This window comes from Aureobasidium pullulans (assembly GCF_000721785.1).
Source record: "Aureobasidium pullulans EXF-150 unplaced genomic scaffold scaffold_6, whole genome shotgun sequence".
Taxonomy (NCBI): Eukaryota; Fungi; Ascomycota; class Dothideomycetes; order Dothideales; family Saccotheciaceae; genus Aureobasidium; species Aureobasidium pullulans.
In genome coordinates, this window is record NW_021941026.1 from 389,694 (window position 1) to 410,000 (window position 20,307).

The 20,307-nt window shown below is 50.4% G+C and overlaps 9 protein-coding genes across 9 annotated transcripts; 6 read left to right on the top strand and 3 right to left on the bottom strand.

Annotated features, from left to right (window-relative positions):
* Positions 1 to 9: 9 nt before the first annotated feature.
* On the top strand, positions 10 to 945 carry M438DRAFT_373375 (uncharacterized protein; the record flags this gene model as incomplete). Its single annotated transcript, XM_029908414.1, has 3 exons — positions 10 to 41; positions 103 to 361; positions 418 to 945. 3 exons carry the CDS (start codon positions 10 to 12, stop codon positions 943 to 945), a joined length of 819 nt encoding a protein of 272 aa, XP_029762026.1.
* A 225-nt stretch (positions 946 to 1,170) lies between these two features.
* M438DRAFT_373376 (DUF947-domain-containing protein) lies at positions 1,171 to 2,169 on the bottom strand (the record flags this gene model as incomplete). The annotated part of the gene is made up of 1 exon (XM_029908415.1): positions 1,171 to 2,169. The coding sequence occupies one exon, from the start codon at positions 2,167 to 2,169 to the stop codon at positions 1,171 to 1,173; it is 999 nt and encodes a 332-aa protein (XP_029762027.1).
* A 422-nt stretch (positions 2,170 to 2,591) lies between these two features.
* M438DRAFT_344278 (uncharacterized protein) lies at positions 2,592 to 3,984 on the top strand. Its single transcript, XM_029905187.1, has 3 exons — positions 2,592 to 2,859; positions 2,922 to 3,517; positions 3,575 to 3,984. The coding sequence occupies exons 1-3, from the start codon at positions 2,819 to 2,821 to the stop codon at positions 3,721 to 3,723; spliced, it is 786 nt and encodes a 261-aa protein (XP_029762028.1). The 5' UTR covers positions 2,592 to 2,818; the 3' UTR covers positions 3,724 to 3,984.
* A 363-nt stretch (positions 3,985 to 4,347) lies between these two features.
* Positions 4,348 to 6,023, bottom strand: M438DRAFT_396015 (uncharacterized protein). The gene is made up of 2 exons (XM_029909244.1): positions 5,469 to 6,023; positions 4,348 to 5,415 (listed from the first exon to the last, which is right to left on the bottom strand). The coding sequence occupies exons 1-2, from the start codon at positions 5,620 to 5,622 to the stop codon at positions 4,733 to 4,735; spliced, it is 837 nt and encodes a 278-aa protein (XP_029762029.1). The 5' UTR covers positions 5,623 to 6,023; the 3' UTR covers positions 4,348 to 4,732.
* Positions 6,024 to 8,037: 2,014 nt separating this feature from the next.
* M438DRAFT_373380 (uncharacterized protein) lies at positions 8,038 to 10,873 on the top strand (the record flags this gene model as incomplete). Its single annotated transcript, XM_029908416.1, has 3 exons — positions 8,038 to 8,368; positions 8,420 to 10,071; positions 10,127 to 10,873. 3 exons carry the CDS (start codon positions 8,038 to 8,040, stop codon positions 10,871 to 10,873), a joined length of 2,730 nt encoding a protein of 909 aa, XP_029762030.1.
* A 673-nt stretch (positions 10,874 to 11,546) lies between these two features.
* Positions 11,547 to 13,281, top strand: M438DRAFT_353989 (P-loop containing nucleoside triphosphate hydrolase protein; the record flags this gene model as incomplete). Its single annotated transcript, XM_029906923.1, has 3 exons — positions 11,547 to 12,559; positions 12,610 to 12,808; positions 12,859 to 13,281. The coding sequence occupies 3 exons, from the start codon at positions 11,547 to 11,549 to the stop codon at positions 13,279 to 13,281; spliced, it is 1,635 nt and encodes a 544-aa protein (XP_029762031.1).
* Positions 13,282 to 14,626: 1,345 nt separating this feature from the next.
* Positions 14,627 to 15,970, top strand: M438DRAFT_270294 (uncharacterized protein; the record flags this gene model as incomplete). The annotated part of the gene is made up of 6 exons (XM_029900376.1): positions 14,627 to 14,782; positions 14,835 to 14,871; positions 14,924 to 14,991; positions 15,042 to 15,183; positions 15,238 to 15,469; positions 15,529 to 15,970. The coding sequence occupies 6 exons, from the start codon at positions 14,627 to 14,629 to the stop codon at positions 15,968 to 15,970; spliced, it is 1,077 nt and encodes a 358-aa protein (XP_029762032.1).
* A 198-nt stretch (positions 15,971 to 16,168) lies between these two features.
* On the bottom strand, positions 16,169 to 18,976 carry M438DRAFT_364030 (uncharacterized protein). Its single transcript, XM_029907695.1, has 3 exons — positions 18,695 to 18,976; positions 17,194 to 18,637; positions 16,169 to 17,145 (listed from the first exon to the last, which is right to left on the bottom strand). The coding sequence occupies exons 1-3, from the start codon at positions 18,861 to 18,863 to the stop codon at positions 16,266 to 16,268; spliced, it is 2,493 nt and encodes an 830-aa protein (XP_029762033.1). The 5' UTR covers positions 18,864 to 18,976; the 3' UTR covers positions 16,169 to 16,265.
* A 382-nt stretch (positions 18,977 to 19,358) lies between these two features.
* Positions 19,359 to 19,772, top strand: M438DRAFT_261822 (uncharacterized protein; the record flags this gene model as incomplete). The annotated part of the gene is made up of 1 exon (XM_029899786.1): positions 19,359 to 19,772. A coding segment is annotated over one exon (414 nt), but the record flags the coding sequence as incomplete, so codon positions are not given.
* Between the last annotated feature and the right edge of the window lie 535 nt (positions 19,773 to 20,307).

The window sequence follows — 20,307 nt, forward strand, 5'->3', positions numbered from 1 at the left end:
CCTATCACAATGGCAGAACAACAAGATAAGCCTCTTCACGAGTACGTTCACGCGACGTGAAGTTTAGTTTAGATGAAGCCAAAATGCTAACGGTGGTTATAGGCTGTTGTCTCGTGACATGGTCGACATCTATGTCGGTCAAGAGAACACTCACTGGATTTTGCACCAAAAGCTTCTGTGCTACCGCAGCAAGTTCTTCAGAAACATCTTCCAGAGCAAGGAGAACAAGAACAGCCAATATGGTCTGCCCGACGAGGAAGATGAGCCTTTCCGCCTGTTCGTTGGCTGGCTTTACAGTGGCTACACCCCCACTCCCAAGGAGGAGAAGGACCTTACTGTTCTGCTCGACTTGTACTTGATGGTGAGTTTTTGCAATTTCTAGCATCTAACGGGCAATCAGAGCTGACAAACTGCTAGGCCGAGAAGTGGGAGATCCGTGATCTTACCTTGGAAGTCCTCAAAAGCGTGCGCAACTGGTACAAGGAGTCCGACACCTACCCTGCCCTCCGCCGCGTGCAATACATCTACGCCAACACCGACCTCGAGTCTCCCATGCGCCAGCTGCTCATCAGCAGTGTCGCAAGAAACCTGGTCACCAGCAACTCTGGCATGCCCCCTCAATGGGACAAGGCCCTCAGAAAGAACGGACAGCTTGCCGTCGACATCATTATCGCCATGCAGAAGTGGAACCTCGAGAAGGAGTCAATCCCCGACCCAAGACAAGACTCAGTCAAGCCTATCTTGGAGGACTCGGAGCAAGCCAGAGCACAAAAGAAGGACGATGGCGAGCAAAACAACGAGGAGCAAAGCAACGAGGAGAACAGCGAGGAGAACGAGGAGGAGAACAACGAAGAGACCGAGGAAGGTGCCGAGGACGGTGAGCAGGAAGAGGGCGAGGAAGACAACGAGGAAGGCGAGCAGGAGACCGAGGAGCCGCAAGAGTAATGGTCTGAGTGCGACTCCATGAGACGAATCTTCTTATAATATTCTTTGGGCAGTTGATTTTCTGGATAATTAGGTAATTTATGATCTGAAAATACTTCATCATACTCGAACCATTTCTGAGCTGAAGATGCGTGTGGGATGCAAAGATGCTGTAATTCGACAGGTTGGATCATGATAGTTGATGCATAAAGTACCTGATGAGCTGCAGTGACAGTAAAAAGAAGCCTACATGCGTCTGGGAGCAGGCATCATTTTCTTCTCCTTCTGCGAGACCTTCTTTCTGCGTCTCTCGATGAGTCTTTCTCTGTCCTTGGACTTCATGCTGTCGAACTTGTTGACCAAGGCCTGTTGTTTCTGCTCCGACTTCTTCAGGTAGAAGGGGTTCTTGCCTTGTGCAATGGCTTCCTTCTCCTTCTTGCGGTGCTCGCGTATGACTTCCTGTTCTCTTTCCTTGTTCTCGCGTGCCTTCTTCTTGCTCTCCATGCTGAGCAGCTTGCGCTTGAGAACGGCCTTGTCATCTTCACTCTTAGACTTCTTGATGGCGGCCTTGAGCTCGGCCATTTCCGAGTCTTGGTAGTCGTTGATGAAGGAGTATTTCTTGGAGATTTCGGTATCGTCTACGGGACCACCTAGCGGGCCGAAACGAGGATCGCGAACTTGTCGCTTGGGCACATCAATGACCTGGCGTTTGCGAGTGACCTGTCTGTTGGATACTTGCGACATGGGAGCGTGCTTGGAGCTACGGGCGTGTGGTGCGCCATCCTCGTCCGAGTCACTGTCGCTACCATCTGAAGCGTCGTCGTCGCTGTCGTTCTTGGTCGTCCGTGACTTCTTTGCTGCCGGCTTTGTTGTAGACTTTCCATCCTCCTTCTTGTCCTTCTTCTTCTTCTTGGGTGCGCTTTCGACACCGCTGGCCTCTCTCAGCTCTCGCAGGCGGGCGCGCAGAGCTTCAAGTTTGTCTTCCTTCTCATCATCGCCTCCAGCAGGCCTCTTGCGTTTCTTCGAAATTGACTCTTGTGCTCTCGATAGCGTGCCGAATGAGATGTTGCTCAGCTTGTCCTTGACATCCTCCTCTTGGTCTTCATCTGAAGAGCTCAAAATTTCGTCGGCCTCGTTCTCGCCAGTCTCGATGACAGATGGCGACGAATCATCTCCCGAGTATTCTTCGTAGTCGTCTTCGTCGGCTGCGCGGGCCTTGACGGTTTTACCGAGTGGTAGAGGCATGGTGTTTGGTGGCTAGATATTTGCTAAATTTGAGAATTTCTGACCGAGATTCGGTCAAGTCGGGAAATGCATGTGATCGCCTGAACGCCGGCCACGCCAAGCACTTGCTTTCGCGACTGCCAGAATTTCGTCAGCAGCCATTGGAACGCACAAATCCATGAGCTTGGAGAGTTTCTGTTGAGAGCAGAGTCTATTCGGTCTCTCCTGGTCTTCTCTTGGATTCTTGACAACATTGAGCATGTTCTCAGTAGCAGAATCCTAACATGTTGTAGCAGTACTCGAGCCGGATGATGCTCGCAGAGGTCTCGGATCTCTGATCAGATCAGTACTCGTTAGTAACAGAATGACGCCAACATGTGTTCGGCAAGGCCTTTTAGCCTTGAGATCATGAATCGGCAGGCTTTAGAGTTCAGGATGCGACTGAGTCTTGACAGGTCTGCAAACGCCGCGGTGTCTGCGTGTGGCGTGTACGTCAGTGTGATATCGGCGAGATACGGACTTAGGCTCTTATTAATTATTCTGTCTTGACGACCTGATCTTGCTTGTACATCTTGACCTCACTCATCAAAGTCGTCATACACATCAAAACACTCTCCTCCCACTTCCCAATCGCATCCCACTTTCCCATCCCAAACACAACTAGCACATCATGAAGATTCTCACAAAGGAAGAAGAGCAGGAGCACTACAAGTACGTCTCCGATCTCGTGACCCCACCCTCGTGCCATTGAGCCCTGCTAACAATGAACGCAGCGCTACCGTCTATGGAGGTACTATCGGTGGTCTGCTCGGTACAGCAGCTGGTGCTGTCGGTGTCCTGGGCGCCAGCAGGAAATACCCAGCCTTCCGCGGCCTCTCCCTGCCATTCCGCGCCTTCCTGATCACCAGTGCTGGTACTTTCGCCGCCATTATCAATGCCGACCGTTACTCGCGTGGTTTCGAGGCTAGCCGCCATCCCGAGAAGGAATACACCGACCAGCAGCAAACGCTACAAGAACAGCTCGAGTCGCAGAAGCCTTTCTCCCAGCGTGCGCAAGACTGGGCCTCGACAAACCGCTACAGCATTGTCTTTGGTTCATGGCTCGCCTCAATGACCACTGCTTTCGGCATTGTCGGTCGCAACCCCTACCTGAGTGGTCAGCAGAAGCTTGTTCAGGCTCGTGTCTACGCTCAGGGTTTGACTCTGGCTGTCGTCATTGCCAGTTTGGCACTTGAGGCCAAGGACAAGAACCAGGGCCAGGGCCGCTGGGAGACCGTCAAGGTCCTCGATCCCAACGACCCCACCCACAAGCACGTCATTGAGAAGAAGATTCACCACGAGCGTTACTCTGGTGAGGACCAGTGGATGGGTAAGCAACATTGACACTTTTCGCCAATTCTCGAGACTTATTACTAACGCTGTACAGACATGGTCGCCGCTGAGGAAGAGCGTATCAAGGAGCGCGAAGCTGCCGTCAAGCAAAAGGAGTCCGCCGACGAGAAGAAGGGCAAGCATGTCAAGAAGCACGAGGACCCCGAGCACGGCGAGAACAAGTCCAACGTTAGAGCTCCCTAAGCTCTCCATTTTTCGGATACAATGTCTGGACGTACACCAAAATACAAAAGACCGCCATACGACAATTGATCAAGCTTCGTTGAAGCTGGTTGACGTAGACTTGGGTGGTAAAACTGGATGGAGCCGCAGGGCGGCTGTGTCATTATAATTTTCCAATTAACGACCTTTGCATGTTTGTGAGCGTTGGATTGGGTCAGTAGATTCTGTAAGATACTATTATTTTATGCGAGCACGATTTCTAAAAGTCAATCTTAAATACCGCTTCTTGATGTCAATGTTTTGTGCGACTTTTGCTTGTGTTGGTGACACAAAACAAGATTTTGTTGCAAACTGAGTGGTGAGAGGGAAGCATATCCTTAGACACGACGACACATCATCAAAGGGATACTGCAGTAACAGTACGCAAGAAATCAGTGTGCTAGGCTGGCACAGGGAGTGTCAGATTGGGGGAGAAAAGAAGACATATTTCTAGGCAGGGTCATACCCGCAGCGAGAGGGTGTTGGCCGCTGATGATTTCAGACGCTTTGAGAGTATCGTGACATTAGAGCATTAATAAGAACTCGTCATCGAACCCGTCGAAGAGCGGCTTTCAATTTCAGGTGCAGTGTAATGCATAAATTAGGCTCTGATTAATCGTATTACGTCGTGTTACAGCTCTATAACCATCACCATGGCAAAATCCAAAAAGTGCCTGCCTGCATGCCAATTCGTGAGAGATACACCGTCCAGAGAACGAGATATCAGAGGCCGTAGATGTGAGGCCGTCAAATCATCATATATCACTATGATCCAACCGTCATTATGTTTCGTGTGAAACCAACAAAAGAGATGTAAAGGCAAAGGAAATTAAGAGTAAAGAGATCGGAGGTCGAAGGGAATTGCCAGTATCGCGCAGTACGAACCAAGTCCAATGGAAGTATGCGGTCGTAGCGGCATGTCGTTAAAACATCAAGATGCGATCGGGATCTTTGTGTATTGCTGGATATGGAGTGTCCAGGAATGCAAGAACTATCGGTAAGTTGCCGCATCACCTCTGCCTGGTGGTGAGCCTTCTTGCCTCCTAGGACCAGCTTCTCCAAGGCTTTCGTCGGGAGAGAGTATATTCGGATATCGTGATGGACCAGGGCGATTTGGGCCTGACGCAACTTCGGGAGGCTCGCCGTATTCTTGCTGCAATCGCCGTGTCTCCTTCTCGACATTCGAAGGACGACCTCGCTTCTTGCTAGACGAACTCTCGGATTCACCTGCGCTGACGGGCTGGTCGCGTATCTGCGGCGTCATGGCAATTTGAGCAGCGTGCGTTGCAATTGATAATGGACCCGGTGCAACAGCACTGCTACTGCTGCTTGCGATCGGAGGTGCGCGTTGGGGAGGTCGGAACGATTGCCCATGTGCAAGCTCTTGCTGAGTTCTAGCTGCCTTCTCTGCATTGGTGGGTCTACCACGTTTCTTTTTTGGTGGCTCGGGTGGTTGATTGAGTATGTTGCCGATAGTAGACATCGGTGGCTTGGGCACAAGAAGACGGCCACCTGCAAAGGAATGTTGTTCCGGACTGAATGGACGTTTCAGCGACGATGCTGGGACGGGCCCCTGAAGACTTTGAGATCTCATATGGCCCGAAGCAGGTCCCGACGGTCCAGGTTGATTCATGACACTGTAGAACCAGTTGTTGCATTGATTAACTGTTCGTCCTGGAAGAGCTAGTCAGTTCATGAGCCGCTTCGCGTAAGCGCAAGATACATACCCCTTGGTAGCGCCACATTACCCCAATCTGGATTGATGCCGTGCTGTCGTATAAACAGGACAAGCACGTCCGGATGGATATTGCTGGACTTGATGATTTCGGCCAGTATCTCGAGTTGCTCGTGCGCGTTGAAGCTCACGTCCCGAGGGTTCATTCTGTAACGAGCCGGAGAAGTAACGAAGAAGAAGAGAAGAAGGCGAACATGTATTACAAAGAAATAGGGCCAAGTCTCAGATATGAGAAAGGAAACGAGTGCAGCTGGTGAAACGAAAGTGCGTCAGTCAGACGACGAAACGGAAAAGACTGCTTGCCTTGAAAGAAAGCATAGAGAAGTGCGAGAAAAACCTCACAAGGCGCAGAGAAGGAAAGAAACAACTACAATCATTAAGCATTAGGGAAGAAAAAAGGCGCGAGCATGGAACCAGAGTGGAGAATGGGGTTCGTCAAGGCTCAGAGAGGGCTGGGATCTCGGTTCTAGAGGGCGAGGTTGATGCATGCAGGTACTGCATCCTGGCGCACATCTCCCTGCAAGATGGATGTCATGCTTCACCAAGGCCAAACGATGCCGCCAATCCGGGTTGTGTGGGTGATCCTCGAGTATGGATATAGTAGCCACATTCTGCAGACGTTTTCCCGTAGATGATATAGACCTACCTGTTCCCAGCAAACTGTTTGTTGCTGCTGTCGGAACAGACCAGACCATGTGCGCGATCCGGAGGCTGGGTTTGAGTTGACTTTTCTCGGCTTTGAGAGTCCCGCGCTTTTGCGATGGGTCCGCTCGTCCCGGTACACGGCAACCCAACATGAAACGCTCGGCATGTTGGCTCTGTTCTTCTCACCTTGATTGCTAGAATTCAGCCTTGTCTTTACGCTTTAGCACATCTTGCAAACCATGACATCTGGTGCGGGGAGTTCGTTCAATCCGCCCAGGAGGCACGGTCACACGCGGAGAAGAACAGCCATCACCACGAACGAATTGTCGACGTTCAACCTCTGGATGGTCTAATCGCGACAGTCGGCGAGCACACGACAGTACCTAGTTTCATCCTGCCTTGCGAAGTAGGGCCTTGGATCTTCGCTTCGGCGCAAAATTACGCGGATTCTCAACCCGGGATGCCTTTACGCTAAAGCAGAGGCCTCGTCAGTTCTTACATGAAGCCACGCAGTTACAAAGAGCAACCGATTTCCAGAGTATCTCCTCGTCGGTTCATTGGTTCTTGGCCGTGGGTCATTGAGATTCGCAGACAGACGGCTCCTCACTGCACTCCAGATTGCCGGGACCGCCAACCCTGGTTGTACTGCGAGTTCAAAATTTCCGCGTCGTATCAGAACCTGCATTGCATCGAAACACATGCAAGTGCGCGCCTGGTGGATGTCTTTTCCTCTCCAGAAGAATTCAACCAAGGTTTCTCAACATTCTTGCTGCCAGCTCGCTTCGGCTCACCTTGCACTTGTACTCGAGTAGTCTCGACAAGCACTACAATCCGCCTAAACTTTAACCTACAGGTACGGCTTGGGCAATGTTACTGCATGCCGTACCTATGCTAGCATCCAACTATTCAAGTAAGTACAAGTATCTGCTCTACGTTTGCAAAACTTGTAGGGCGCGCTGGTCGCATTGCGAGTGGACAACTATGAGCCTCCGCGGCAAACATACCTCCCTGCAGCTCAAAAGTTGGAATGAGCCAGGTGGTGGCTGAACTGACACCAATCTGACTCGATCAATCGAGACCGAGACACATTCAGATGGTTTGCGTGCTCGATATAGACAGCAAGCTGTCTTGGAGTTGATCGACGTGTGTTTGGCTGTGGCTACTTGCACAGTACCAGGGTGACAGCCGTGACCAGGTCTTTGGTCAGCGCGCCAAGCTTCTGGCGAAACGGTGGATGAGTTGAAGAAGATGGCATGGCGTCCATCTCATCCATCCCTGCCGTCAGTCGCAACACGACACAGCAAACCTCTCTTATTCCTTTCATTGCACAGTCCGTGTTACTGCGATCGACGGAGGGTAATGAGAAGGCTGCCATAGGGAACTCTGTCCAGCTGTAGTCAATGTATGTGAAAGTGGCCATCAAGTACCTACTCTAGATTCGAGACCTAAATCGCATTCAGAGAAACGTTCATTTGCAAGCGTTCATTACACGAGCCTATTCGCCTGCCGTCTGCGATTCCATCCATACCTCCAAGAGCTCGCCACATGCGTTGAGCACGTTTCCCACTTTCAGTAATTCGGCGAAGCCAACGAGCCACGCATCGTCGTCTACATCACTCGTACTTCCGTCTCCTTCCATACAGCGCCGCCGGCCCATCGGGATGCGTTTTGGCTACAAGAGTGTCGAAGAATCCGGGGCTGCTTAAATCCTGTCAATTCAACACCACGAACGACCTTCTGGTTTTGCGCGACGCACGATTTCGCCAAATCACATTACCGCCATGCCCGGCCCGCGAGATGCCAGAGGCAAGAGCCTCACGACCGAGGTGGAAAAGATGGATTTAGCAGTGGATACAAGCGAGGGCGCCGCAACACGCGAATCTTCTACTGTCGCCGAAGACCAGCAGGCGCGTCCCATGTCTAATGGAGGCACTCCCCGCAGAGTCAAGACAGAAACGCCTTCCTCGAAGTATCCAAGCGCTACACAATCCCCGGCGGTCAAGGGTGAGCGCGAAGAGACGATAGGTGGCGATCTCAGCATCAAGATTGAGCCTGGCAAAGCCCCAAAGCTGTCTCGCACAATGTCGCATAAAATCATCACTGGCCCCCGTCAATTATACACCGATCTGCCCGACTCTACTGATGAAGCCACTTCGACCTTCGAAGTCCTGCCCGACTGCACCTATGGCGCAAAGCATCTTGGCACCACAGAGCAGGCGCTCGAATGTGACTGTGTCGAAGAATGGGGTATGTCATAATGCGCATCCCATAGCTGCTGTTAACTAACGCTACTTGTAGACGCGCACACCCAGTCCAATCATGCCTGCGGCGAGGATTCGGACTGTATCAACCGGGCCACCAAGATGGAGTGCCCCGAGGATTGCGGTTGCGGAGACGGCTGCGAAAACCAGCGCTTCCAGCGCAAGGTGTACGCCGATGTTTCTGTCATCAAGACCGATAAGAAAGGCTTTGGTCTGCGTGCTAACAAGGACCTCAAGCAAAATGACTTCATCTTCGAATACATTGGCGAAGTCATTTCAGAGCCCGCCTTCAGACGGCGCATGCACCAATATGACCAAGAGGGCATCAAACACTTTTATTTCATGTCGCTCAGCAAAGGAGAGTTTGTTGATGCAACAAAAAAGGGCAACCTCGGCCGATTCTGCAACCATTCGTGCAACCCGAACTGTTTTGTCGACAAATGGGTTGTTGGCGATCGACTCCGCATGGGCATCTTCGCCGAGCGCCGCGTTGAAGCCGGAGAAGAACTCACTTTCAACTACAATGTCGACCGCTACGGCGCCGACCCCCAACCCTGTTACTGCGGCGAACCAAACTGCTCCGGTTTCATTGGCGGCAAGACACAAACCGACGACCGTGGAACCCAGCTCTCATCCAACATCCAAAAGGCTCTCGGTATCTTCGGCAATGAGGATTGGGAGAATGCCGCTCACACCAAAAAGCCGCGCAAGAAGAAGGCCTCTGAGGACGATGAAGAATACATCGATAGCATCGAGCTGAAGCAGCTTGGTCCAGCAGACGTCAAGGCTGTCATGGGTGAGATCTACAAGAACCAGGAAAAATGGATCATCGTCAAGCTTCTGAACCGTATACAAAGCTGCGACAACGAGAACGTACTCTTCAAGGTAGCCAAGATGCACGGCTATGTCATTCTCAACAAGCTTCTCAAGACCTACAACGACGACACCAACATCCTGTTGCAAATTCTGGACATTCTTAACAAGATCCCCCGCTTGACTCGCAACAAGATTGCCGACTCCAAGATCGATGTCACCGTCGAGGGCCTGCTTGACAACGAAGACGAAAGAGTCAAGTCGCAAGCTGGAAAGATCTTCGACGAATGGAGCAAGCTTATAATCGCCTACCGCATCCCGCGTGTGAAGCGAGACCCCAACCTATTACAACAAGACAAGAGGCTTGATCGTTCTGAGAGAAAGGCTCGCGAGCGAAGCAGATCCCGTTCGCGCTCAAGATCGATTGAAGCACCGAGGGCTCCCAAAGGACCATCTGCCAAGGCAACCCCTTCAGGCCCGCGTGGAGGAGGCCCGCACCGTGGAGGCGGTTTCTTCCAAGGTGGCTCCAGGCCTCCCTTCAGATCTCGACCCCATCCTGTTGAGCTCCCTCCCGGCTGGTACGTCGCTTTCGATCAGAACGGTTCTCGCTATTATTACGACGGCAATGGCAAAGTGCAATGGACACCGCCCACACAATCAGCGGTGAATGCACCACCTCCACCGCCGCCCAGAGTCTTGTCCGAAGCGCAGAAACTCGAGGATCTGATTCAGGGTATCGTTAACAAGAAAGAAACACCAAACACTGACAAGCCTTCGGCCACTGCGACACCGACTGAGACACCTATGAAAGCCAAGCCTGATGAGAAGTGGCGTTCGTTACCCGAGGAGAAACAGAAGAGGGTGTACGAAAATACGGTTTGTCACGAACATGCACAACAGTGTCGACACCTTGAAGCTAACATTCATGTAGCTCTTCCCATCCGTCATCCACGTCGCAAACAAATACAGGGGCAAACTAGACAAAGAGGATATTAAGCGCTTCGCCAAAGAATGTTCGAAAAAGCTTGTCAACTCCGATTTCAAAAACAAGCGTGTCGCCGATCCATACAAGATCGACCCAAGACAAGAGAAGGCAGTCAAGAAGTTCGTGACAGATTTCTTCGAGAAGGCTGTCGTGAAGAAAAAAGAGCACGACCAACGCAAAGGACAAACTTCAAGCCAAGGAGACACGGAGCCGATGCAAATCGATTCGCCCAAGGCTGCCGACGTCGACGAACCCACAACTCTTGCCGACTTGGACGATGGCAACGACCTCTCTGCTATGACAAGTCCGGCTGTCTTGAAGCGAGCACGAGAAGAGGAAGGTTCAGCAGCAGGTGCCTCAGAAGGAGATGACCAACAAGGCAAAAAGGCAAGGGTCTCTGCACCTGCACCACCTCCCCCTCCACCTCCGCCAGCTGGAGATATGCGTGATGACGAAATGCAAGGGACTAGCGAAGACTACTCTAGTGGTGAAGGTTTCTCTATCAAAGGCGCTGCCGGCGGACTTCACCAGCGCACAACAAAATACGCCCAGTCACCCATGCAGGTCGCAACCCCACCCACAACAAACAGTCCGGACGAAGACGAAAGGGAAAGACGGCGCAGGGAGTTCAGCGGAGTCAACGCAGAGAGGATGAAGCACTTGGGATTTCTGGACAGGTCCAACGGTCGTTGAGAACAAGGATGAGCGTTGAGGCCTTAAAACAACTGCATGAAAAAGTATACATCCGGATCGAACACGGCAAGAAATGAACCCGCATAGTGTTGGGCTGCCAAAGAGAAAAGCATCGTAGGAGCACAGAACGATGCTTGAATCAAAAAGTCCATGAAAAGATGATCTGGTCAAAGAGTCAGATTTCAATGGAGAAAACTCATTTCGTCATGATCACTGTGCCTGTCGCTGTCAGCTGTAAACTAGTTCTCTTTCAGTAGAGGAAGTTGCGACGCTCTTCTTACCCATTTCAACTCACGGACTCGTACTGTCCGTCAGCCGACTGAGCTTTGTTGGGCGCCGATTCTGCGAGTTGTTGTGTTTTCTCACATGTCTCGCATTACACGAGTCTTTATGGATGCACATATGAGACGCCGTTCAAAACCTGTCTTGAGCAAACTGCGCCAGCGTCCCTGCATAAGACTGGAGGGTCTCAACATCACATGTATTGCGGTCTCTCAACTGGCTCTCTTCAACCCGGAGTCCTAGAGACCACGTTATTGCATTTGTGCTCCCTTTGTTCTCCAGGCAACACTCAAGATATATGTTACGACAACACAAGCAACTCTATACAAGATGGCGTCCGCTGCCATACTTCTAGCTTAGTTCTGCTTGTATCATACAGATCACAACACCCATGGCAGAACTACCTCAATTTTTGCGCCTGGAGCCCTTTGAGCTACCTCATGACACTCTTTCGGCAAGCACGTATCTGTTCTTCACCCCCAAGATTTTGGCAGCGGGAATCCAGGCTGGCTGCACCCCAGCCGAGATTAAAAACTATCTCCAGAGTCACAAGCGCGAGACTGTCGAGGACAAGATCTCAGACACTATTCAGGGTCATCATTCTGTGATCTTCCACGCCGTCAAGAGAAATCTACTCGACATCGTGGAGCTTCTTCTGGAATATGGCGCCGATCCATGTGCAAAAGACCCCAACAACATCCCTTTGCTTGCAGCAACCATAATGTGGACCAAATGGACCTACAAGAATGCCGACAAGATGGTCGCGCTTCTACTTTCCTATGGTGCCGATCCGCGCTGCATTCCGGAGAACATGTGGTCAACGTACATCCAAATGCCGACTGCAGATCACAACAAGGACAGTTCTCCTCATCCCTCGGCCACCTGGGTGAAGAAGCAACATCGCCTCATTCTTGTGGAAACTCTGAACCTCACCATTCGGTATCATCTGAACCGTGCCAGCCTCACAAAACTCGCGACAGCAAGACAACGTCAGCTGGCTCAGCTCTCTGGTTGTCCGCGTATCCTTCACTTACCTTTCCACATCATTGGACAGGATCATGCACTCGAAGCCGTGATGAACAAGATCATGGCCTATGATACGATGCACAGGAAGCGCCCGCTAGTCCTGTCATTTGCTGGTCTATCCGGTCACGGCAAGACAGAGCTCGCGACCAGCCTCGGATCACTTCTTGGAACTGACATCTGCAACGTTGATATGAGCAAAACGCACACTGTGATGAGCTTGTTTGGTGCTGCTGCAGGGTATCAAAGATCTTTGGGTGGGTCGCCTTTGAACAACTATCTCGCAAGTCATGGGGGACAGCGATGCGTTATTTTCTTGGACGAGTTCGACAAAACCAAGCAGGAAGTACGCGAATCTCTTCTCACGATCTTGGACACTGGGTAAGTTGTTCCTCATATTCCCAAGAGAATTGTTTTGACTCTCAATACAGAATTGGCATGGATCTGCGCTCGAATACAGTTCTGGACGTGACCAAATCCATCTGGGTTCTCGCCTCGAACAAAGGCGATGATTTAATTTCGAAGTTTTACGACAAGAATCTCAAAGGCAAGAGTGACAGCGAAAAGCGTCATGTATCTATCAAGCCACTACAGCATGATCTCTACAAACTCTTTATCGAAGCGTACACGGTGAGTTGGGCTTCTGAATCAGCATTTAGAGTATTACTAACGTCTGTAAGCCTGCCGTGACAGGTCGTATCAGCAGTTTCCTGCCGTTCTTCCCATTCAGCCGCGATGAGGCTGCGGTCATAAATCACAAATTCCTCAGAACACTAGGAGACGATGTCGTCCTTCCGATTGATCTACACAGCAGGCCCCCACGCCCTGTCGGTCATGTCCATCTATCACTTCTGAGGGACGGAGACTTGTGCAAGTTTCTTGCCGAGGACTACATTCGTGAGCTCGGAGCAAGATCGATTCAAAACCGCGTCGATGGACTTGCTGATGACTTGTTCATGCTGTACAAGGATTCCAAGAAAGAAGTCACAGAAGCAACGAACAGCGGGCCTCATATCAAGTACACGCTGCAACTTCATCCAGTTGCCGATACCTTCGAAGCCGCTATCCGTGAGGATGGTACGACTTTCATCCCGTCTAACTAACTGACACTGTGGTCTTATTCTTGCCACTCTCGAGCTGCCAAGTCACCAGATATGCTGTCCATAACTTCTTGGATGAGCTCAGCATTTGCAGACAAGGTGCTGCAGTTTTCTTTCTTTCTTTTTTGCGTCTTGTTTGAAGAGAACCTGCTATTCTATAGAAAGATAAAGTTCAGAAAATTACATCGTTCATCCTTGACATTCAGGACTTCCGTGATAAATGCTCCTTCTCCCCAAGTGCCGTTTGTGGAGCTCTGCCGTGACTCTTGGAGGCTAGGCAAGGTTTCAGACACATACAAGTCCGACCAGTATGACCTTCATATCAGGCAGCAAAGAAATCTCATTAGATCTATTGCAGTAAGGGTCGAGATAGACCAAGTGGGCGTCCTGAGATGGTAAGCTACGACATTGAAATATCTGAAGCTTCGGTCCTTCCAGAATCACACCGAGAACAGACGGAGAAATAGCAAATCGGGCCGTTGTTTATGTAACATTTGTAGCCGTCACATCCTGGACGTTTAGGAAGATGTTCTTGTTGCTCGGAGGAAGCGCCGAGTTCTGGTCGTGGTAGCAGTCGAGACTCGAGTCACAAGCGAGATTCCCTGCCATTTTGCAATTCAAATAATATCACTTCAACGTCCACACATTGATTCGTCTCTACACATGCAAGCACCAGTTCATGTGTGCTGAACGATGTATATTGAGGCTGCCTGGAAGACATCTCAATCTTCTAGAGCTGACAACGGTAAGTCTCTCAGCTTAGGGCTCACAACCGGAATAAGATTTCAGACTTTGGCTACCGAACATGTCCGGGAGGCCGTTGCATCCTTATGTGACACGATATCGTGGGGCAATGAGAAACCAACACTCAAAGGTAGGCACTACCCTGGAAAAACGGGCGACTGCTAGTCTCAACTTCTGACCATCCATTGCGACTTCCACGATGGTGGCTTTTGAAGGATTCCAAGACAATCCAGACGTGCTTTTCTTTTCCCCGTGTGCGAATGCAAGGGCACGTCCATGGTTCCTTCCAAGTACGCAAGACTAGCTTATCCAATAGTCTGGGATATCAGGGGCTATGGCGTACACTGCCCGGCAGACAACCGAAAAATACTCCAAGCGGCTGCTGATGGTTCAACGTCCTAACACATCCGCTGGAATGATATTGGTCCTTGGATGAGGATGGCGTGCAGCGTGTGCGCGCGGCTCAACCGCCTTGCAGCCGGCATGGCAGGATGGAGTACCTCATCATAAGCTACGCATGTACTCCTTTACCTCTCTTCTCCACTCTCTTTTGGTCAACTGGAGTATTCTCCGTGTTCGAAGCATTATATCAACATATATAGCCATGGTTCAGTGGGGCGGTTACGAAGGCACGAAGCAAGTTATCATTGTTTCCGTCTTTCTTGCTCTGTCGTTTGTTGTTTTGTCTCTACGGCTCTTTACGCGTGTCATCGTTACTCGCAATTATGGTCTCGAGGACTTGGTCATTACAGCGGCATTTGTAAGTCAACCGACGACATGGATTATAAGAGAAGACTCTGACACATCGGTAGTGTTTCTCAGTAGCCCAAGTAGCGCTCGTGGTAGTTGGTAGGTGAATCCGCTCTCTGCTAAAACATCATTCAATGTTAACCGCCACCAGAGGTCCAGCACGGACAGGGTCTTGCACAGAGTGCTCTTTCAGCAGATGATGTCCAACTTCTTAAGAAGGTACGAGCCAACAAGCTTAACTGCCGTCATGAACTGACCCAGTGGACCAGACCCTCTGGAAACTCATCCCGACCTACCTGGCAGGCTTGACCTTGACGAAACTATCAATCCTCTTACAATACATGCGACTCTTCAAAGACCGAACCATCAACAGAGTCATCATCGGCATGCTAGTATTCGTTGCAGCATACGGTGAGTATTGATGTTATTTTACCTTGAGAGCACAATACTGACATGTTGTTCCAGGAACCTGGTCAGTCCTCGGAGCTCTATTCATCTGCTTCCCTGTCAAACGCTTCTGGGACCAAACCGTAGATGGCCATTGCATGATCTTCGAAGCAAAATGGTTCAGCGATGCATCCGTAAACATCCTCACAGATCTCATCCTGCTGAGTCTACCCATGCCATATCTCAAAGGCCTCAATCTTCCCAGACGTCAAAAGGCAGGTCTGATCGCCGTCTTTGCTCTCGGTGGCTTGTAAGTTTCCTCCTCGCTGCTCATACAATCTGTTTTGGTTACTGATACAGTCATTGTAGTGTCTGTCTCGTATCCATGGCCCGCCTCCGACCCCTCTATGTCATCGCAACCGCAAACGACGTTTCCCAAAGCAACGGCCCAGCAGCCTGGCTCTCAAGCATGGAAGTAAACGTCGGCATAATCTGCGCCTCCCTCCCCAGCCTCCGAGCGATAACCCTCCGAACCTGCTGTCGTAGAACAAAACACGCATCACCGCGGACCGATCACGCAGGATGGTGGCAATTCGACAAACAACGACCTGAAGATGTTGAATTAGAAGGAGGGCAGAGATACAATATGAGTAATTCGGGTGGAAGTGCTATTACGAAAATGGTCACGATACAGACGGATACGCAGGAGAGAAGAGATTCGGGTAGAAAATTGTCGATATGGTCGTTGGGGAATGGTGGTATCTTTGATGGCGGTGCTGTTATGAAGGCGTGGGTTAATGCTGGGAAATGATACCCTTTTTATGATGTTTGATTGCAATATACACTTGATGATTTTCTAAACTCCATTGGTCGACTTCGGAAGTGACAAGCAATTTTGTGACAACCTACTCGTACATCTCTCTCACTATCATGAGCATGATATAGCCCAAATTGCCGAAGAAAAGAGCAATCATATCAGATGATAATCCTATGGGTCGAGCGATGCACCGGTCAAAAAAAGATGTTTAATTAACGCTCGCTAATCTTGTTATTACAAAATTGAGATGGGATGACTGAATCCAAAGCATCCTCCCTCTTATGCTATCTTAGTATTCTGTTGTCAAAATCTTCTTGAGTTCACCACTCTGCTTCTCATAGACTTCAACCTTGGCCTGACTAGCCATGATCTTAGCCAAGAGATAGTTGACACGGCTCGTCAACTCTGCCGGCTGTTTCGGCAGCTCACCCAGCAAATGCAACTCCTGCTCGTACTTGTCGATGCTCTGTGTTTCGGCCTTGATGCCTTCAGCCAGGACTGCGAGATCCATGCGTGACCTGAGGACCTTATCCTCGGACAGCTTCTCGAATGCAGGCTGGTAGACTGGACGACCAGGCTTGATGGCATAAGGACGGCCATTGTAGGACTGGATGGCAATGAGTTCTGCTTGCTCGAGAGCCGCGAGAGCCTTTTCACCGCCAGATTTGTAGGTGTCAGACAGCAAAATCTCGTTGTAGCGAATGCTTTCGTCCTTGGCTAGCTGCTTGATGAGCAGCCAGGCTTGTTGAGGTGTCCATTGTCTGCCACTATCATCCTGGCCAAGCACGAACATCTTCAGGATCTCACTGGCAGATTGCTCGACAATTTCACGAACAGCCTTGCGAGGGGTCTCGCCAGCCTTGATTCTGCGAGCCAGGAATTCGAGGTCAGTCAAGCGACCTCCAAGAGCAGGGAGGACGCTGTCAAGCTCGCCAAGATCTTTGCGACGTTGAGAGGGAGTCAACTGTTTGATGCCTGCTTCGGCATCTTCGGTTTCGAAATCGATATGGTTGATGACGAATCGTTTGGCAACCTCGAGCGAGGTATCGGAAAGAGAGATTTGACGGAACACGCGGTCTGGCAGAGCTTTGGACAGTGATTTGCTGAATGAAACATCGTGAGTCAAAAACACAACGTGAGCGATGTTAGAGGTGGTCACACGAGCGGCCCTGAATCGGTTAGTCTTCTGGATCTAGGATAGGTACCACTTCACATACCATTCAGCAATCTTATCATAAACGACAGTGCCTTCTTGACTCTTGTGCAAGAAATTGTCGATGACAATGACAGGTCTTCTCTCGGGATGTGCTTCAAGGTATTCGTCATCGCTGAGGTTGGCGTCTCTATCGTCCTTCTTTCTTCCATCAAGAGCAATCTGCTTCAGAGCGGTAGCAGTGTTTGTAAAGATCTTCTGGAGCTGAGAGTCCAAGGTCTCGGAAAAGCCGGTCTTGACACCAGTTGCACCCTGGGCTGCAAGATCGATGAGTCCACTGATTGAGTTCATCCACGAGAAGACTGGGCGGTAACCGACTTCGGCAGCAGTAGCGCTGATCGTGCCTGCATCTCCACGGGCCTCTTGGATCGGCTTGCAGTCGATGACCAACTTGTTCTTACGATCCTTCAGAGCTTGATCAACGACCAGTTCGCGCTTCGCTGAGCCACGGGGACCCTGAACCACGATGAAAGTGTCTGCGGTCTCCATGAGCCAGGTCTTGATCTGATTGATGTTTCCTCTTTGGTCCTCCCAAATAGCTTCCATTCCAGCTTCATCGGGAGTATGCGATCTGAGACGGACAACATCCAGAAGGTCATTCGCCTGTTGCTTAAACCAGCGGTAGACTCTGTTGTCCTCAAGGTGGAGCGTTCGCGTGATGTGTGCCTTGATGAATGCGGTACGAATAGGGTCGAAGACCGCGACCGTGATACCAGCGACGAGGGCAGCGACAGCAGGAATGACTATTCTTGGATGGCTCGTAAGCCAATCGATGAACCATCGAGCCTTTTGTTTCTTCTCGTAAGAGATTCTGAAGACTGTGCCTAGTTTGCCACCGCCCTGTGCCTCTGATACAACATAGCCGTGCAAGCAGTTCTTAGCCATGACGGCTTTGCGAACAGTCGTGAAATCAATATTGGCAAACTTTGGTAGCACCTTCGAGTCAGAAGGCTGAGAAATGATATCTGCCAGCTTTCCGTAGGGTCTGAAGAAGGCATAGAGCTGTTCTTGAGACAGCTCCGCAATCTCACCACCAGGGGCGGTAGGCAAAAATTCGATTCTCAGACGCTGGCTAGGCAAGCGATACAGATCCTCGACCCATGGCTTACCCTTGACTAGTCCAGCGCGAACATTAGTGATAGGTGCCCACCAAGGTTTGACCTGATGATCTTGAAGATGCTTTTGTACAGCTGCTTCAATATCCGATAGTTTTGAGCCGGAATCATATGTGAACTTGACAAAAGCACCTCCTTCCTTGATTCTGGGCAGCACTTCGACCACGTTAGCTTGTACCTGCTTGTCAGGGGTAGCTTCCTGTGCCCGCTTGATGACCTTCTGAGGATCAATGGCTCCCATGGACTTGTCACCTCCAGTCAGAGTCGAGAACAGTCTGTCGGCGCTCAAAAGTGGCAAACGGAGGAGCCATTGTAACCTGAGAGGATAAAGATCTTGATGCCGAGATTAGATGTAGGCTTTTCTCGATGGGTGAAATAAGCAAGGCTTACTATTGAAGAATAGTACACCTTCGTTAGAAGCAGCACTAATATGACCGGTGTTGTTTTCACCGGCTTCCAGAGAATTGTAGCGTAATGATTGAGCACATGCCACACGATTCACCCTGGGCAGGCCAGGGCGCATCAGCTGGCGTGCTAATATATGTCGAGTCGGTAGCATTATGAGTCCATGGTCCTGTTATCCAAACTGGTATCCAATATTTCCAGAAAAGACGATCAGATCGACGACGAAAATCAGTGAAAAAAGATAGAGAAAAGGGACCTGTATCAAACTTGTTGGATGGGAGTTACGGAAGTTGGAAGTGAGCGACGACGTCACGTGTGGCTTGCTGGAGCGGACTTTCCAGAGCAGCTTTGGACTCTGGAGATGCATGTCTTGGCCATAACTTTTTCCTCTCGAAACAAACACACATTCAAATAATATCAAGTCATGGGTTGGTGGTGGTCATCAGATTCAACAGTGGCTCCTGCCACGGAGTCTGCTCCTCCAACAACAGCACAACCTCCGGCGCCGGCATCAATACCATTCAGGGAGACACCAAAGAAGAATGCTTCACCAGACAGCGACTTCGAAGCACTATTCGCTTCCTTCGAAAAGCCCTCGACAACGACGAAACCCATAGTTCAAACACAAGAACCCACAAGTGTAGCTCCAACAATCACGAACGTAACACCAGCGCCAAAAGAAACACCCACACACTACGTCCCTTCCCCCTCGGGTTCGATCGAGCAGCAATCAGAAAACGACGCTCCCCTCGACATTTCCCCTGAAGCCCTGTACCCACGCCAAATGTCCTGCCGTCAAGCCTTCGATCAAGCATTCTACTGCCAATCCCTAGGCGGCAAGTTCAACGATATCTACCGCTACGGCGAACTGAAAAGCTGCTCGGACAATTGGAATGCCTTTTGGTTCTGCATGCGTATCAAGGCTTTGCCCGACCATGAAAGAGAAGAGCGCATCAAGGAGTTTTATCAGGCAAAGGATGAAAGAGACAAGGCTGAGAAGGGCAGTTCGGAAAAGATCTGGGACATCCGGACCGAGCCTGTCAGGAAGGCCTTTTGGAGGAATCCTGACGATGAGACGGAGAAGAATTGAGGGATAAGCTTGCTTGCCCCTGTTCTTATTCACATGTATACTGTACTTTTACTGTTGATTGAAAGATACCCAAAGGCGTTCAACGGTGCTGCCATACGAAATCATAGACAACTCTACTCTCGCATCAGACTATCGTTACTAAGAGCATGTCAAGATAAGGTCACGAAAGAGGTAAGCATCTATTTGGGAGTGGAGCGATCGACTTTTCATATTTCGGTATTTCCAAAAACGACAGAGCAATGGTCTATTCAGAACCTGTCAAAAATGATCAAGATCTCATCTACAGGTCCCTTTCCCATCTAAATTATGTTTGTATGCCAGCCAGCACTCAAAGTCCCCATTTCTCCTGTGTTTTGAACTAACGCCTCCATGGAATGACAAAGAACATTAGACACCGCTATGGCTGATCGGGACAGCCACCGGTGGGAGCGGCGCGTGGCTCTGGGCGGCTTTGTGTGGCAGCTATGTATCCATGATGTTGTGTGGACCCGACGCTATGTTGCGCCCC

What these genes read in the sequence shown, in the direction of transcription:
- M438DRAFT_344278 (XM_029905187.1), top strand. Translation starts at nt 2,819, where the DNA reads ATGAAGATTCTCACAAAGGAAGAAGAGCAGGAGCACTACAA. An exon ending in GAAGAGCAGGAGCACTACAA is followed by an intron (nt 2,860 to 2,921) that starts GTACGTCTCCGA and finishes CAATGAACGCAG; the next exon opens with CGCTACCGTCTATGGAGGTA. An exon ending in TGGTGAGGACCAGTGGATGG is followed by an intron (nt 3,518 to 3,574) that starts GTAAGCAACATT and finishes AACGCTGTACAG; the next exon opens with ACATGGTCGCCGCTGAGGAA.
- M438DRAFT_396015 (XM_029909244.1), bottom strand. Translation starts at nt 5,622, where the DNA reads ATGAACCCTCGGGACGTGAGCTTCAACGCGCACGAGCAACTCGAGATA. An exon ending in TAATGTGGCGCTACCAAGGG is followed by an intron (nt 5,416 to 5,468) that starts GTATGTATCTTG and finishes TAGCTCTTCCAG; the next exon opens with GACGAACAGTTAATCAATGC.
- M438DRAFT_364030 (XM_029907695.1), bottom strand. Translation starts at nt 18,863, where the DNA reads ATGCTACCGACTCGACATATATTAGCACGCCAGCTGATGCGCCCTGGC. An exon ending in AGGTGTACTATTCTTCAATA is followed by an intron (nt 18,638 to 18,694) that starts GTAAGCCTTGCT and finishes CTCGGCATCAAG; the next exon opens with ATCTTTATCCTCTCAGGTTA. An exon ending in TATGATAAGATTGCTGAATG is followed by an intron (nt 17,146 to 17,193) that starts GTATGTGAAGTG and finishes TAACCGATTCAG; the next exon opens with GGCCGCTCGTGTGACCACCT.